The following is a 15,672-nucleotide window of genomic DNA, read 5'->3' on the forward strand; positions in this document are numbered from 1 at the left end:
TTCAGTCAGTGTATGCTTAATTTCTAGTTGATTCCCCAATATAACATCGAGGGTCTCATTAGTTTTCTTGTAGATCTCATTAAGTTTATCAGCGGCTTCTAAACAGTTCTTGAGAGACCTTAAAAGTGTGGTTCTGAACTCTAGATCTTCCATTGACAATTTTGTCCTGTTTCTTTGTCTCCGCATTTTGTTATGCTTCCTTGGTGCACCCCCTAGTGGTCTTTGTGCGCAGTCTTATAGTTAAATCTTGTAGCTAATTCCAGGGAGGGTTTGACCTCCAGGCCAAGTGGCTATGAGAATCAGCTGTGTCAGCAGTGAGAGAACTTCTGTCCTCTAGGGAGGTGCTAATCTAGCCTTTGCCTGAGGCTATCCGGCAAATGCCTCTGTGCAGGGCTTGGGCGGGGCTGGTCGCACAGGATCAACAGGGTGGGCCGGAGAGAGCAGTGATGGCGGCTCTCAGTCCTGTCCCCAGGGGCTCTGCCTCTCTGAGTCCCAGCAATGGCTGCAAACCTCGGAGAGAAAGCTGCACTCGCTCTGACCGAAGCCAGGCAGACCCGCTTCTCCCGTTTGAGTCTGGGTCCCTAAAGACTCGCCCGGATCTGGAGCTCAGAGTCTGCGACTCCCTCCCGATTGAAAACGCCAACCGCGCCCTCCGCCGCCAGCCCGCTCCGCGCGCGCACTCCGCACCTCAGAATTTGACTTCAGCACTGCGCCTCCTCTGAGTGTCCGTATGCGTTTCTCTTTCCTCCTAGTTGTAGGCCTTCCATTCAGCCAGCGTTCCAGTGGTTTTGGGTGATGTCCGTTCTGTCTTTTAGTTTCACTTTTGAAGTAGTTGTTCAAAGCAGCAAACTCCGGCGTTAACCTATGCCGCCATCTTGGTTCTCCCTGGTCTTCAGTTTTCTTAACAGAATGAACATTATAGCTCCTGAAACATGAATATGTCACACCTATTCACTGCCCACTTCCCTTTCCCAAGGTGCATCCTTTGTATTTATTTGTCGTTCCTCTGACAGAAAGCATATATCAATATTTGCTGAATGACTTAACTCTGGGAGAAGTTTTGAGCCTACACATTTTAGGAAGTTTTTTATCATCTGTAGATGTTTTTTTTTTTTAATTTTCTGAATAAGCTTCAATTTTTATTCAATTTTTAGTATGGTCTAAAAATTATGAATCACTTTTTTATCCTTAAACTTTTTTTTTCTTATTTAGTTCTTCCTTTGGTTTCTGGTAAAGAAAAGTGAAATATTGAAAAATAACTGAAAGTATGCGATTGATCTAACTTTATAATATCCAAAAGGCTTTAACATGCCCATTTATGAAATCATTTCTCAGTGAAGCATGGACATGTTATTTATGTTCACAGCTACTACAAAATTTCAGAACTAGCCAATGTTTCTGTTGCGCAAATGAGGGAACTAATGCCCAGTTATGGTGGATGACTTGATTAGATCAGAACTAGAATTGAGGTGCTTTTCACTCTGAGAACAATGATGTTTTATGTTGTGGAAATAAATAAATAAATAAATAAATAAATAAATAAATAAATAAATACAGAATTCCACTTTAGAGCTTTCTCTTTTAGGGGTTCTCCCAAGGGTTTTATAAATTATTTAGAAGCTGACCTGATTTCAGTTAGAGAATCAAAGAGAGTTAATTGCAGACTTCAAATATGTGAGCTATTATTTTAAGATAAGATTTTTCAGATATTTCCCACCTCCTCTGAGAATGGAAAAGAAGAAATGAGCTTAAAGTTCAGCAAAAAAGAATGAGATTAGATATTAATTAATGTAGGTCTGTGAAATCCTGCAATTGGTAACTGGGGAATGTTGTCAAATCGCCTCCTCAGGAGAACTTTGGGAATGTGGTGGGTGGCCCATTTCTAGAGCTAGGAGCGCAGTTTAATTTATATCTCATGAGGTCATGCTCTGACTATAGCTAGCAGGTGGGGTAGTTGTCTACTCTTAATTATAGCAAAATTCAAGACTCATGAGTGAAGCATGCAGTTTAAGTTCTATTTCATATTTATGTCAGTCCTGATAAGTGTAAGTGTGAAGATTGACTAAAATTACTGAATGCTTATTGGATGGTCTTGCCCATGGCCTTCATTGGATTGATTGACCAACATCTGAAAGGTTTATTTCTTTGGATTCCATCTCAACATACTCACCTTGCCAGCAGCTTTCTGATTTCATGAATACCTTCCAAGTTGTATTCCTGGTCTACAAAGCAAAAAATAAGGGGTCCATCCTATGTAAAAGAGAAATTCTTTATTTCAACTAACAAGATAGGCTTAATATTTGGAGGACAAAATGAATAAAAGTGACAATATAGTTAGATAAATCTGTATCTTGCAAAACAAAGTAGAAAGAGTTGTTAGCTCATATATTGGGTGACAACTCCTAAAAGTCATCAAATAAGAATTTTAAATTTCTAACTTAACATGTAAGTCTTGAATTTCAGTAAAATAATCAATTATATAAATACAGGATGGAGAGATATCATTTGAAAGAGTTTAATGTGTAAAAAGAGGCTTAATAAGAAATAATTATATAACTTATCTGAAGTACATTCATTGTCTGGAATAAAGCTAGTCCTTAAAAACTTAGCTAATATCATTATAACTTTGATACTCACTGCCTCTTCTCCCCTAGTCTCCTGCTCATTCTGCTTTTCTCATACACAACATTAATTCTGCTCAATGTCAAACTGGAACAGCATTGATCATTCTTCTGCATACCCCCAAAAAATCTCTTCCCAAGAACAGAATCATTTTTTTATTTCAGAAAGATTGGGGTTTCTTTATCTCTGAGATTAGGGAGGGAATTTACAATAAAGAGTCTATAATAAATATAAAAGGCCCACCGGAATGAATTTTCCTTTTCTGACTCCTCCTCTACTGGAAATTTTTTCTCTGACTCTTCCCTATTTAGCAATCATCTCTGCTCACAACTGATCTCTTCCAGAAGCTCCCAGAAGGCCAAATTTCTTTGCCCTCTATTATTTAGAGTTGCTTCTATCTTCCTTTAAAACCAAAGAGCTACCCATCCAAGCACAGCTCAGTGTCTACAGTAAAATGGATTTCAAAGGCACAGCATCTCAACAAATATTAATTGCTCACCTTCTTCCCATCCCCTGCATTGTTTTTCTGCATTTCATTCGACCCATGGTATATTTAGGTTTTTGTCTACTTTTTGTGTTCCCCTCAAAGCCTAATTCTCAAAATGTTAAAAACACAACTCTCACCCATAAGTGAGCACATCAAAGTTTTATTTAACATATGAAAAAGTTTATTTCAAATAACATATTAAAAACCTGGGATAAAAAAAGAATACTGAGATAATGCTAAGTTGGATAAACTATTAATATTGTAAAGGGCAATAAAACCATAACCTAAGGGGGTTAACATAGTTTCCCAAGTAGTTACTATCTGTAATACTAAGCAGTTATGCAGCAAAGTTACACATCATCAGTCAAAGCACCTTAAGGTGAGCTTATTTGACAATAAAGGGCATGTGACCGTCCATCTTTTGCCTGAGCCAATTTAGGATACATATTGCAATGCCCCCTTGTCAACCCCCAACTAAATGTAAGCTACATGTGCTCTGCCATCTATGAATCAAAAAAGGTAGGTCTCTCCTACAAGCTGCTCAGATAATAAAAATAGCAACAAAATTTACACCAGGTAATAGGTTGCCTTATGAATGTTTCCATCAATATTAATATTCAAAAGGAAATATTTGGACTATCTGTCAGCATCTGTTGTAGGCAGGATTCTAAGTGGGTAGTGAGGCTGAATTAGATGTTTTTTAAAGCCCCTATCAACACTAAGAGTTTTGACTGTGTGGATCCATTAACAAATATTGAGAAAGTCAAGAGAATACCACACATTTTCTTTGTCTCCAGAAGCTTAATCATGTTGCAGTCTAAATGGACAAGAACAATAGAAAAAAAAAACATAAGGTTGATTGGAAATATAGTTAACTAGCTGTTAAATTTCCAATAAGACTAGGAGAATAATGATGGTCGAGAAGGTAGGGAAGATTTTGCAGAAGAGGTAGGAATTAATTGGTCTAGTCCAGTGGTCGGCAAACTCATTAGTCAACAGAGCCAAATATCAACAGTACAACGATTGAAATTTCTTTTGAGAGCCAAATTTTTTAAACTTAAACTATATAGGTAGGTACATTTTTATTAACTTAATTAGGGTACTCCTAAGGCTTAGGAAGAGCCACACTCAAGGGGTCAAAGAGCCGCATGTGGCTCGCGAGCCGCAGTTTGCCGACCACGGGTCTAAATGAATAGTACATACAATTAGGCTGAGTTGTGTCCTCCAAAGCCACGTGTTGAAGTCCTCACTCCCAGTATGTCAGAATGTGGCTGTGTTTGGAGACAGTCTTTAAAGAGGTAATTAAGCTAAAATGAATTCACCAGGGTGGGCCCGAATCTTATATGTCTGATGTTCTTATAAGAAGAGGAGATGAAAACACAGACTCACAGAGGGAAGACCATGTGAGGAGGCTGGGAGAAGATGGCTATCTACAAACCAAGGAGGTCTCAAAAGAAACATACCCTGCCAGCACCTTAATCTCAGATTCCAGACCCCAGAATTGTATGATAATAAATTTCTGTTGTTTAAGCCACCCAATCTGAAGTCATTTGTTATGGCAGCCTAGCAAACTAAACAGTAGGACTGAAATGTGGAGAGAGAAGAAGAATCCCTTAGGGAAAAAAAAGAACATGTAAATAAAGAGGTCAAAATGAGGATAGATATATTGAGGAATACAGCTTTGAAACGGGTTTCTATTAGTGAAAGGTACCTACAACTCCCATTCTAATAAATAAGGCTTTTTTTCAGTCTTGTGTCTTAAGAGAGATAAAACCTTTTAGCCTTCAGATCTTTATTCAAAATGTACTTCCTCAGAGATGTTTTCCCCTTTCCAAAACGGTGTCTTCTACCCCAAGTCATTCTCAAGCCCTTTATCCTGCTTTGTTTTCTTCATATCACTCAATATGAAATGAAAAACTTTTCATATTGGTTATTGCCTGTCTCCCCACTGGAATGAAAGTTCAATAGGCTCAGGAATCTCATCTCTCGAATTTACCACTCTACCTTCAGAACCCAGAACAGTTCCTAAATTTAAATATCTATATACATAAACATGTAAATATAAATATCTATATAAATAAAAGTAAAAATATAAATATCGAATGAATGAATTGTCCTAAGAAATGCCATCAGGAGAGAATTTTCTTTGAGAGGCATGGAAAAGCCAAGAAGATACTTCTGGTGAGTGGAGGAGTCGGATTCTCCTGACTTTCCCTTGCCTCAGGTGTTGTGAATCTGAGGCCTTGAGAAACTCCAAACCCTTTTCAAGGGGGCAAGGAGTGGGCACAGGGGAAGACTACCAGCAGCAGAAGGGAGAGGCTTAAGCACACCACCTACAGCATGGATACACATGCACATACATGCACTTACACAGGCCCGCTGTGTCAGCCCCATGTGGAAGGGAAAGTTGGATTCAGGGCAAAGTCTGAAAGTTTAAATACTTAAGCATTCTTTTGGACAGCAAGCTAAAATTTCATGAGGATAAATGTACAAATAAAATGTTGAGGAGCGTCTAAAATAATATATATCACATTATTCTGTTACAAACATTATAGGTCACATGAGGAAACTGAAATGCTCTGCAGCCCTGCCCAAATATAGGAAACCATTTAGGACTGTTCAAGATTATTAGGATTGGCCACTCTGACACCAGAATGAATTATTGTCTTGGTTCCACTAATTTTTTTTTTGCCATTTTTAATATGTGCATTTTAATGGCCATTGTTTTTTATTCATGTCAGGTTTATCATTATTGCAGTTAACCTCACATTTACTTTGGCTGGTATCCTCCTTTGAAAAATCTTTGACATTTCAGTTGGTTTTGATTTGTCTTTTTGGTCACACTCCATTAAAAATAAATTTGAATAGTGCTTTTCAGCTCACAAAGAACTCATGTTATCATTTGTGCCCTTGAACAGCTCTGTGGGAGAGGCAGAGATTAGAATTTCTAATTTATAGGTAAGGCCACTGAGGCTGAAGACAATGGACTTGCCCAAGGTCATAGACATGGGGAATCACAGACTCAACTCCAGGTCTTTTGGCTTCTCTGATGCTTTTCCTAAGTGACATGACACCCATTACTAAGCCAGCTTGGCTGGCCAAGAGCCAGTGTCCACACACATTATATATGTTTATGCATATTCACACATATACATTATCAAATAGAAATTTATAAAATTTAAGATAGAACTCCAAATAGTGTTGTGTTCTGCATCCTCAGAAAAAGAAAAGAGAGCAAAGAAAACCCACTCCCCCTGTTCCTTTCCAGCAGAATTGAGTCTCCTTCTTGCCGCCAGGTGTTTTTATAGTGTTACATGAATCTGATGTTCTTCTCAGTGATTCGGGAGAACCACCACACCACTTTGACCACCAAAAATATCCTCGGGGACAAGAGAGAAATTAGTAAGGATAAGTCAAGCGGTAAATTTTAACTAGGGCTCCTACATAAATATTCAAGTTAAAACTGAACAAAGTTTACTTAAATAAAAAGTCAGAGCAATGTTTCAGATGGCAGACCAAAGGAGGTGGTTTTGAAGAGAGAAAGGCCAAGCCTGCAAGAGGAAATAATTGTGGTAAAGCAGGATCCCACTGGCCTTTGGTATTCAACTGGGGTTCTTCCAGGCATTTGCCTTCTTCCGGTTTTTCAGTGTTTCATTAGATTGTCCTGGTTTAAAGATTGTTGAGTATAATCCAACACATCCACTGAATTGATGGAAGGATAAGGGCCAAGCATGCTAGCTTATTAAATACAGCACCACAAGTTTGAGGTTTAATAATTAAATTAATTCATCCCCAAAGGTAGAATTAAGTCCCAGCATATACATTACCAAGAATTACCACGTATTTCTGGTATGGATTAATACCTCACCTCTCCAGTGACTGCCTCAGACACTGAATGTTAGAGCCAGATGAGATTTTACAAAACAATTGAGTCTTGTTTTCAACAAATGAAAAAGTTGAAAGGATTCTGTTCAGAGACACCAAACTAAGATGAGAACGTCTGAAGTTCCGGTCTTCTGAGTGAAAAAAAAAATTAAGGAATAGTGTGGTGTGTGTGGTATGCTGTAATTTGTGTCTTAAAGGGGTATATATTATATGTGCATATTCATAAAATATATCTGGGAAAATGTGAAGAAAAATGGGGAAAGTTGTTGATTCAAAGGGAAGGGATTTTAGATTCTAAAGAACAGAAGTGAAAGGGAAATTCACTTTTTTTTCTGGATATTCTTTGCTACTCATTAATAGTTTACACATCTGTTACTCCTACTATAAGTTCCTTGAGGGCAGGGCCCACTGACCATATTATATTCCTCTTTGTAATCCCTAGGTGGGTCTAACACTGTTTCTGGTAAGTACTCAATAAATTATTGCTAATACATACAAGCAAGTGTTCTTTTTTCACCAGAAATAAATGTGACTATTATTCATTATAAATCAGAAATACTTTTGTGGCTTTATCCAAATGGTTTATGACAATTAATCATTCTTAGAAGGACAGAAAATAACAACCTTCTATCTTCTCCCATTTTATCAGTACATAAACTTTTTAGAGAACACTTGAAATAAACAGTTCTTGTGACTATTATAACTTATGAAATGGAGAAAGTTTTATAAATTATTTTGCTGACAGATATTTTTTCATTTTTTTACCCCTAGTTAGTATATTTACAAAAACTGTAAAGCAGTAAATTTTGTGGTAGGGATTCTTTAAATATTTTCTTAGGTGCTTTTTATTAAACAATTCTTCTGTAGCCTGTTCATACTCTTGGCATTACTTTTGAATAGGATATTGCAAAGTCAACGCACATTTTCTAAAAAGTGGAAAACTATGCTCCAGAGTTAAGTAAGGCAGCAGAAAAGAAAACAAACTCTCAGGAGAATGGAAATTAAATTATTTATAGACAGAAGTTTATTTAATTGTTTTCCAGAAGATACATTAAAAATCTCTCTCTCTCTCTCTCTCTCTCTCTCTCTCTCTCTCTCTCTCACACACACACACACACACACACACACACACACACACACACACCTCTCCAGCATTATGATGGCTCCACTTAGGATTCAGATTTTAATTAAATCCCTTAATAAGGAGTGAGAGCAAAGTATCTGGTGTCAGCATTGGGGCTGAATAACTGGACAGACTTCAATGTGTACCACACTTGCCCTCTAGTGGGTATTTGGGAACACTGCAGTTCCCTGGACTGTTGGATCTTCAGCCCTAGGCATTTCAAGAGAGCTTTTCAAGCTCATTTTTATAAACAAATACGTAAGCCCCATTTATATTTATTCTGTCAACTGTTAATTAGCAAAGGGTGTTACTAAAGAGATTAGAAACAGTTTATTCTTATGAGTACTTAAACATCTCTATCTTATTTATACAACTAATTTGCTTTGTAAACTCCTTTCTTTCATAATAGTACAAAGATAAATTCTAATGGACTTCAAATCCAATTAGCCAAATTCTACATGAGTGACTTCACAGCATTTAAATAGAAGAAAGAAGAAATAGCATCCCTGTATGCGCATAATTATGATAGTGATTTTTGTAATGACATTTTCGGACTATCACATGAAGAGCTTACTTTACAATGCAGACTTCTGCAGTTTTTGTTGTTGTTTGCTCTTTAACATTTATAGCTATTTGTGACCACACCGAAGCAGCCAAAAGAATCTCAGCCTCTGGCATTAGCCTATAAATTATCAACTGTTTCCATTCAGAATATAATTTTGGCACTTACTAACAAAGCCTGACTTGCCGCCAAGTTCACCTCCTTTTGGAAAATTCACTCTATCTGTAAGGATTAAATTTAGTGTGACTGTGTGACACCCAAAAGAATCATGTTTTCAAGAAGGTAGACCTTTGTTTCTCTCTTTAATAAACAAATTCCAAATTTAGGGATCAATATGATGCCTCCAAGTTCAACCAGGGCTGAGGTTTCTTCTACCACGGTGCTCCTCAGTGCACATCTTCCACCTCACGGTCCAAGGTGTCTGATCTGTTTCCAGGCATTTTAGCCAGCAGGAAGGATGAAGAGGAAGAACATGCCCACTCATCTTTAGGACACTTCTTAGGAGCTGCCCCTATTACAACTACATCCAATTGGCCAGAACTTTGTCAGATGGCCACACCTGGCTGAAAGGTATTTGTTCTAGGCTGCTCTGTTCCAGCTGAAAATCAGGGGTAACAATACTATGGAAGACGGCAGAACTGATATTCAGGGGCAATGCGCAGTCTCTCCTACAATCGATTGTCCTACAAACTGCCTTCACTTGACAGATTCTACTCTTTTCTGTTTTTTGTTTTATTTTTTTTTTGTCTATTAAAAGCTAAACTTTGTCCATTAGGCTTCTGCTCATGAAGTTCTGATAATAAAGACTGTTTTCTTGTGTGTTTTTCTTTCTTTCTCTATAATCCAATGACTTGGCCTGCAGGTTTCAACATGTCAGTGCCTTCCTTCCTTCCCCACAGGTGATGGCTGTGCCACCTGCCCCTCGGCAGCTGCTGGGAGTGCTGCTTACCATTTCCCTGGGCTCCATCAGGCTCACTCAGGCCGGTGCCTACTATGGGATCAAGCCACTGCCTCAAATTCCTCAGATCCAACCGCAAATCCCACAATACCAGCCCCTGGGCCAGCAAGTACCTCACATGCCTTTGAGCAAAGATGGCCTTACCATGGGCAAGGAGCTTCCCCATATGCAGTATGGTAAAGAGTATCCACATCTACCCCAATATATGAAGGAAATGCAGCCGATGCCAAGGATGGGCAAAGAAGCAGCTCCCAAGAAAGGCAAAGGTAACAACAAATCCTGGGCTGTTATAGAAGGGCAGCCTTCCAAAACTCTAAACTATGAGTTTGGCTGGGGTGGGGGCAGGGGAGCTAAATTTTAGAAATTTTTATTTCAGAAGATATTATTAACATTCACTAAATGGGGGTATTCTGAACTCTATCCTCAAAAAGTTCAAGTCTTGAAGATACAGACAAAATTACCATTTTATGTTGTGCTTTCTTTTAACAGCATCAAATGACAGAAAACATACTTAATAACAAATAGTTTATTTCTTCATTCAGTACGTATTTATTCAAGCATTTGGAAATTACTTAACAATCATCTGTTTTTGTGCCACGCACTGGACTATATGCTGGGGGACCACCAGCATTCTGAATTAGGAGAGCAGTGCTGTTTGGACCTGTTAAAAAAAAAAAATCACATGAAAGCATTTTGTGAACTAGGTGCTAGATAAATGCAAGTGCTTCTAAAACTGCTCTAATTAAGTTACCACACATGTCAATCAATCGACAGGAGGATAAGGAGTATAGATTGTACCGAGAGATGATACCTGAAAATCTCTCCTATTACTTTCTAGGCATGCTTATTCAACACCTATAAACTGCCTATCACTTTCACATAAATTCAACCGGTTTATCAGGAGTTCTAGGAAACCTAACATTAGTAGGGAAGGAATTGCATCAGAGTAGCAATTCCTTTAAGGAAGTGGAGGCCGTCTCGCCGGTCCATGCAGAAGCAGAAGCTTTACTTCTGGGAACTACTGGATTTGGCACTAAGAGGCCTGGATGCCCAGAGGCCAGATATGAGGGAGCCCTAGTCATTTAACCTCGCTGAAACTACTTTTCTTCATCTGCAAAGTAAGATTATTAAGAGAATCGATAAAATAAGGTAAATAAAAGTGCTAAGTTAATGCTAAAGCACCGTAAGAACTCTGAGTTGCCAGAGCTGGTCACACAACAAACCCTAAGTAAGAGCAGGGTAAGCTCCAGGCACTGTGCTAGACACCAGGGATTCCTGATCAATAAGACGGATCCTGCCTCACATGTTCCCTTGATATAGTAGCTACATACTGCTTAGAAATAACAGGCCAAAACTGTTCTTTCAGAGATTATTCCTATAGTTAGTTAGAAATAACATGACTTAATAGTACTCTGATAATACCTACTAGCGTAATGGAGGCAGTGTTCCCAATTTTCTTCTTCAGGAGCTGATATTCTGCTGCAGAGATGATCTCGGCCATTTGTTTTCATCCCTTTCTTGAATGGCCTGCCTGGCTTTTGGCACTTCCTGCACTTACTCAGATGGGAACCAGATTTCAGTCAGGGAATCTGGAAAGAATGGGAGTTCTGTGGTTCTATTTTGTTCCCTGACAGTAGCTCAGTGAAAAATACAATGATCAAAACTAAGATGCAGCTACTGGTTGAAATAAGACTTTGGGACCATAAATTTCACTTCTTTATGTTGTCCATTAATCCCAGGAGCATGGGGGAATCCAGAGTTATGTTTCTCTGCAAGTCATAGCATAATCATTTATACTAACGTATGCTTTGTATTTCGATAGCACCTTTCACATCCACTACCGAATCTTGTGTGAGGGTGTTATTACTCTCACTGTGCAGATGGTGTAAGTGACCCAGTGAAGATCTCATTTCAAGACCAGGAAGAAAAGCTGAACTTCCTGCTCTTAACCCCAGCTCCATTCTTTATCCACACTGCTTGGTATCCTAAAATCATAAAGTTGCCTCGACCTTCGCAGCAGGGTTCAGGATCTGAAGGAGGGGCCAATGCACAAATGAAAATACTATACAAGAAATAGGAATTTAGAAGGCATTGGGGGCCAGGTGGAGCCTCTTTCTTGAAGAGACACACCAACTTCTGGGTCCCATTTGCTTTTTTATTCACTTGAATATACATTTGCCCTTTAGCAATGCATACAGGCAGATCAAAGGTAAAGTTTGGTAAACAGTATAAGGATTATCAAGTTAGGAAATTACCTTGAGCCATTGAGCCCACAGCAGGGCAGTATTATGCTGATTTTCAGTCCTGCTGAATATCAAAGTCCATTGGTATTCCAATATATTTTGTATTAATATGCTAACTACTGTTTGCTTTAGTCTCCCGCATAAAGTATTTTATTCCCTTCTGTTTAAAAACCAAATTTGCAAGTGAGAAATAGCATATTAAAGAATGAATGTTTGAGGCTTAGGAAATCTGCAGTACATTGAAGAAATTAAGCAAATCTCTTTGACTTTAGAAGATAGGTGTGAAAGATGTTATTAAACCACAAACAAAATAAAATGCTTCAGTTCTTCTGAGTCCACATAACTGCTTTCATCATCCACATCCTACCTTGTTTTTGCACAAAATATTTTTGCCATAAATGATTATGTAAAAAATATTAAGGACATGAAAAAATACAATATAACAACAAGTAGTAGAAAAAATAAAAATGAAGAATGACTCCAGCATTGTTTAAAATACACACACACACACACACATACCTAGAACACAAGATGGTAATATATATATGTAAATGTCAAGTGATTATCAACTTTGATTTTTCTTTACCCTTTTGTGAATTTTCTAGATTATCTACAGTGAACACACCATAATATCTCCAAGTTTTATACTTGGAAAAATGTTCATTACTTTTTGGCTTTTTCACTTAACCAATGCTGACAAAAGTAGCTAAAGATATCAATTCTCAAAAATACTATCTCAAATATGTTGAAGATATTATCATCTTGATTATCCTTTGAGTACGGATAACTTACAGACCTGGAAAATGAGTGCATTATTCTGTCTTTCAATAAGTAATAGGCAAGTGTGCCAGAAGTAAATAATCATTGTCATGACTCCCTTAAAGTAAAGGATAATCAGTATTTTCCTCTTCTCTCTCTCTCTCTCTCTCTCTCTCTCTCTCTCTCTCTCTCTCTCTCTCTCATCTTCTCTTTCCCAGTAGAAGCACCATTAGCCAGTTTAAGAGGGGAACAAGGGCCTCGTGGAGAGCCAGGCCCAAGAGGACCACCTGGGCCCCCAGGTTTACCAGGTCATGGGATACCTGGAATCAAAGGAAAACCAGGGCCACAGGGCTATCCAGGAATTGGAAAGCCAGGTATGCCTGGAATGCCAGGAAAGCCAGGAGCCATGGGAATGCCAGGGGCAAAAGGTGAAATTGGACCCAAAGGGGAGATGGGGCCCAAGGGGATCCCAGGACCACAAGGACCTCCAGGGCCTCACGGACTTCCTGGCATTGGCAAGCCAGGTGGACCTGGGTTACCAGGGCAACCAGGTCCAAAGGGTGAGAGAGGACTCAAAGGACCACCAGGCCCTCCAGGCCTTCAGGGTCCTAAAGGAGAGAAGGGCTTCGGGATGCCAGGTCTGCCAGGCCTGAAGGGTCCTCCGGGGATGAATGGCCCTCCTGGTCCTGTCGGGCTTCCAGGAGTGGGCAAACCAGGAGTGACAGGCTTCCCTGGGCCCCAGGGCCCCCTGGGAAAGCCAGGTCCTCCAGGTGAACCTGGGCCACAAGGCCCTATTGGGATACCAGGGGTTCAAGGACCTCCTGGGATGCCTGGAGTTGGAAAACCAGGCCAGGATGGGATCCCTGGCCAGCCAGGATTTCCAGGTGGCAAAGGGGAGCAAGGACTGCCAGGGCTGCCAGGACCCCCAGGCCTTCCAGGGATCGGGAAACCAGGCTTCCCAGGACCCAAAGGCGATAAGGGCATAGGGGGTATCCCCGGGGCTCTTGGACCAAGAGGGGAGAAAGGACCAATAGGTGCCCCTGGAATGGGGGGTCCCCCAGGAGAGCCAGGCCTGCCTGGAATCCCAGGTCCTATGGGCCCTCCAGGTGCTATTGGTTTTCCCGGACCCAAAGGAGAAGGTGGGGTTGTAGGGCCACAGGGGCCACCAGGTCCCAAGGGGGAGCCAGGGCTTCAAGGCTTCCCAGGGAAGCCAGGTTTCCTTGGTGAAGTGGGGCCCCCTGGCATAAGGGGTTTGCCAGGTCCCATCGGGCCCAAGGGGGAAGCTGGGCATAAAGGTTTGCCAGGGCTCCCTGGTGCTCCAGGTCTGCTTGGACCAAAGGGAGAACCAGGAATCCCAGGGGATCAGGGTTTACAGGGCCCCCCAGGCATCCCGGGTATTGCAGGCCCTAGTGGCCCCATTGGACCACCTGGAATTCCAGGCCCCAAAGGGGAACCGGGCCTCCCAGGGCCCCCCGGGTTCCCTGGAGTAGGGAAGCCTGGAGTAGCAGGACTTCATGGCCCCCCAGGAAAGCCCGGTGCCCTGGGTCCTCAAGGCCAGCCTGGCCTTCCGGGGCCCCCAGGCCCTCCAGGGCCTCCAGGCCCCCCAGCTGCGATGCCCCCTACACCACCACCCCAGGGAGAGTATCTGCCAGATATGGGGCTGGGAATCGATGGAGTGAAACCCCCCCATGCCTATGGGGCTAAGAAAGGCAAGAACGGAGGGCCAGCCTACGAGATGCCTGCATTTACCGCTGAGCTGACTGCACCTTTCCCACCCGTGGGGGCCCCAGTGAAGTTTGACAAACTGCTCTATAACGGCAGACAGAACTACAACCCGCAGACAGGCATCTTCACCTGCGAAGTCCCGGGCGTCTACTACTTTGCGTACCACGTTCACTGCAAGGGGGGCAACGTGTGGGTTGCTTTGTTCAAGAACAACGAGCCCATGATGTACACGTACGACGAGTACAAGAAGGGCTTCCTGGACCAGGCGTCGGGGAGCGCGGTGCTGCTGCTCAGGCCCGGAGACCGGGTGTTCCTCCAGATGCCCTCAGAACAGGCCGCGGGGCTGTACGCCGGGCAGTACGTCCACTCCTCCTTTTCAGGATATTTATTGTATCCCATGTAAAAAAGAAAAGAAGTAGAGAGAGATTTAATAGAAGAAAAGAACATGGAAATCCAAATGAAAACCGTAATTGCTTCAAAACATTTATATAGTTGGAAAGTTATATTTAAGTGAAATGTTGAACCATCATGTACAAATAAAAGCTAAGATGCATGTTTAATGCTCTGCACAGCATCTTGTAATGGAAAATGATGGGATAGATTTATGTACCAAGTACTGACACTTGTGTTGTACCCACTGGAATCATATTAGCTGTTATGTTATGTGCTTCCATGATAACCTGCTTATTCAGATCAGTCAAAATATTTCAGTGTGAAAGACCATAGCTAATGAAAGTCACTCATGTTGTTTACTTTTAAATATTTATAAGTATGGCTTAAAGAAAGGTCAATGATAACAATTACATACCGTATTTACTTGCATGATTTCCTCTGTATTTGTGCAGAGATTTTGCCATGGAACGTGGGGGCGGAGTTCTGCATCCTTACCTGCCCTGGTGGGAGGGGGCGGGGCCATGATAGGGCTTTAGTTGCAAGGGCTCTTTGTCTCCTGTCAGAGGCTGTGTCCTTTAGCCACAGGAGTCTTACTCAGAATTGTGTGTCTAGTGTCCCTAGAAGAACCAATCAGCCGCTGTGTTTACTCAGTGACCTCTGTGCCTAGCGCTGGGTGAGGCTTTAGACAGTGCCCACAAGCAGCTAAGGACCACCTGGGAGACATGAGCAGTAGTTAATTTATTCCTCAAGGGTTCCTTTTGGTATGGTTTTTTTTTTTCCTGCTTTTTTCTTTTTTTCTTCCCTGTGTGTAATTTCTACTATGGCCCAACGAATACAAACACCCGGAAGTCGTAAGAAAGAAAGAAAAAACCTTCTCCGCCCATAACTTCCCAGTTTTGTGGAACGCTTATTATC

General features: G+C 41.0%; 1 protein-coding gene across 2 annotated transcripts in view; it reads left to right on the forward strand.

Moving 5' to 3' along the window:
- Window positions 1-14,924, forward strand: part of COL8A1 (collagen type VIII alpha 1 chain) — a 162,077-nt gene extending 147,153 nt beyond the window's left edge. The window contains exons 3-4 of one of the 2 annotated variants that reach the window (XM_081086720.1): window positions 9,579-9,903; window positions 12,858-14,924. In XM_081086720.1, the coding sequence (XP_080942846.1) occupies window positions 9,582-9,903; window positions 12,858-14,767 (2,232 nt within the window). In that variant the 5' untranslated portion in view covers window positions 9,579-9,581 and the 3' untranslated portion in view covers window positions 14,768-14,924. Of the gene's footprint in view, window positions 1-9,546; window positions 9,904-12,857 lie in introns of those variants that run through there. The other variant, XM_081086721.1, reaches the window with a different exon arrangement.
- The last annotated feature ends 748 nt before the right edge of the window (window positions 14,925-15,672 follow it).

Source organism: Myotis nattereri, assembly GCF_964212035.1.
Source record: "Myotis nattereri genome assembly, chromosome: 3".
Lineage (NCBI taxonomy): Eukaryota > Metazoa > Chordata > Mammalia > Chiroptera > Vespertilionidae > Myotis > Myotis nattereri.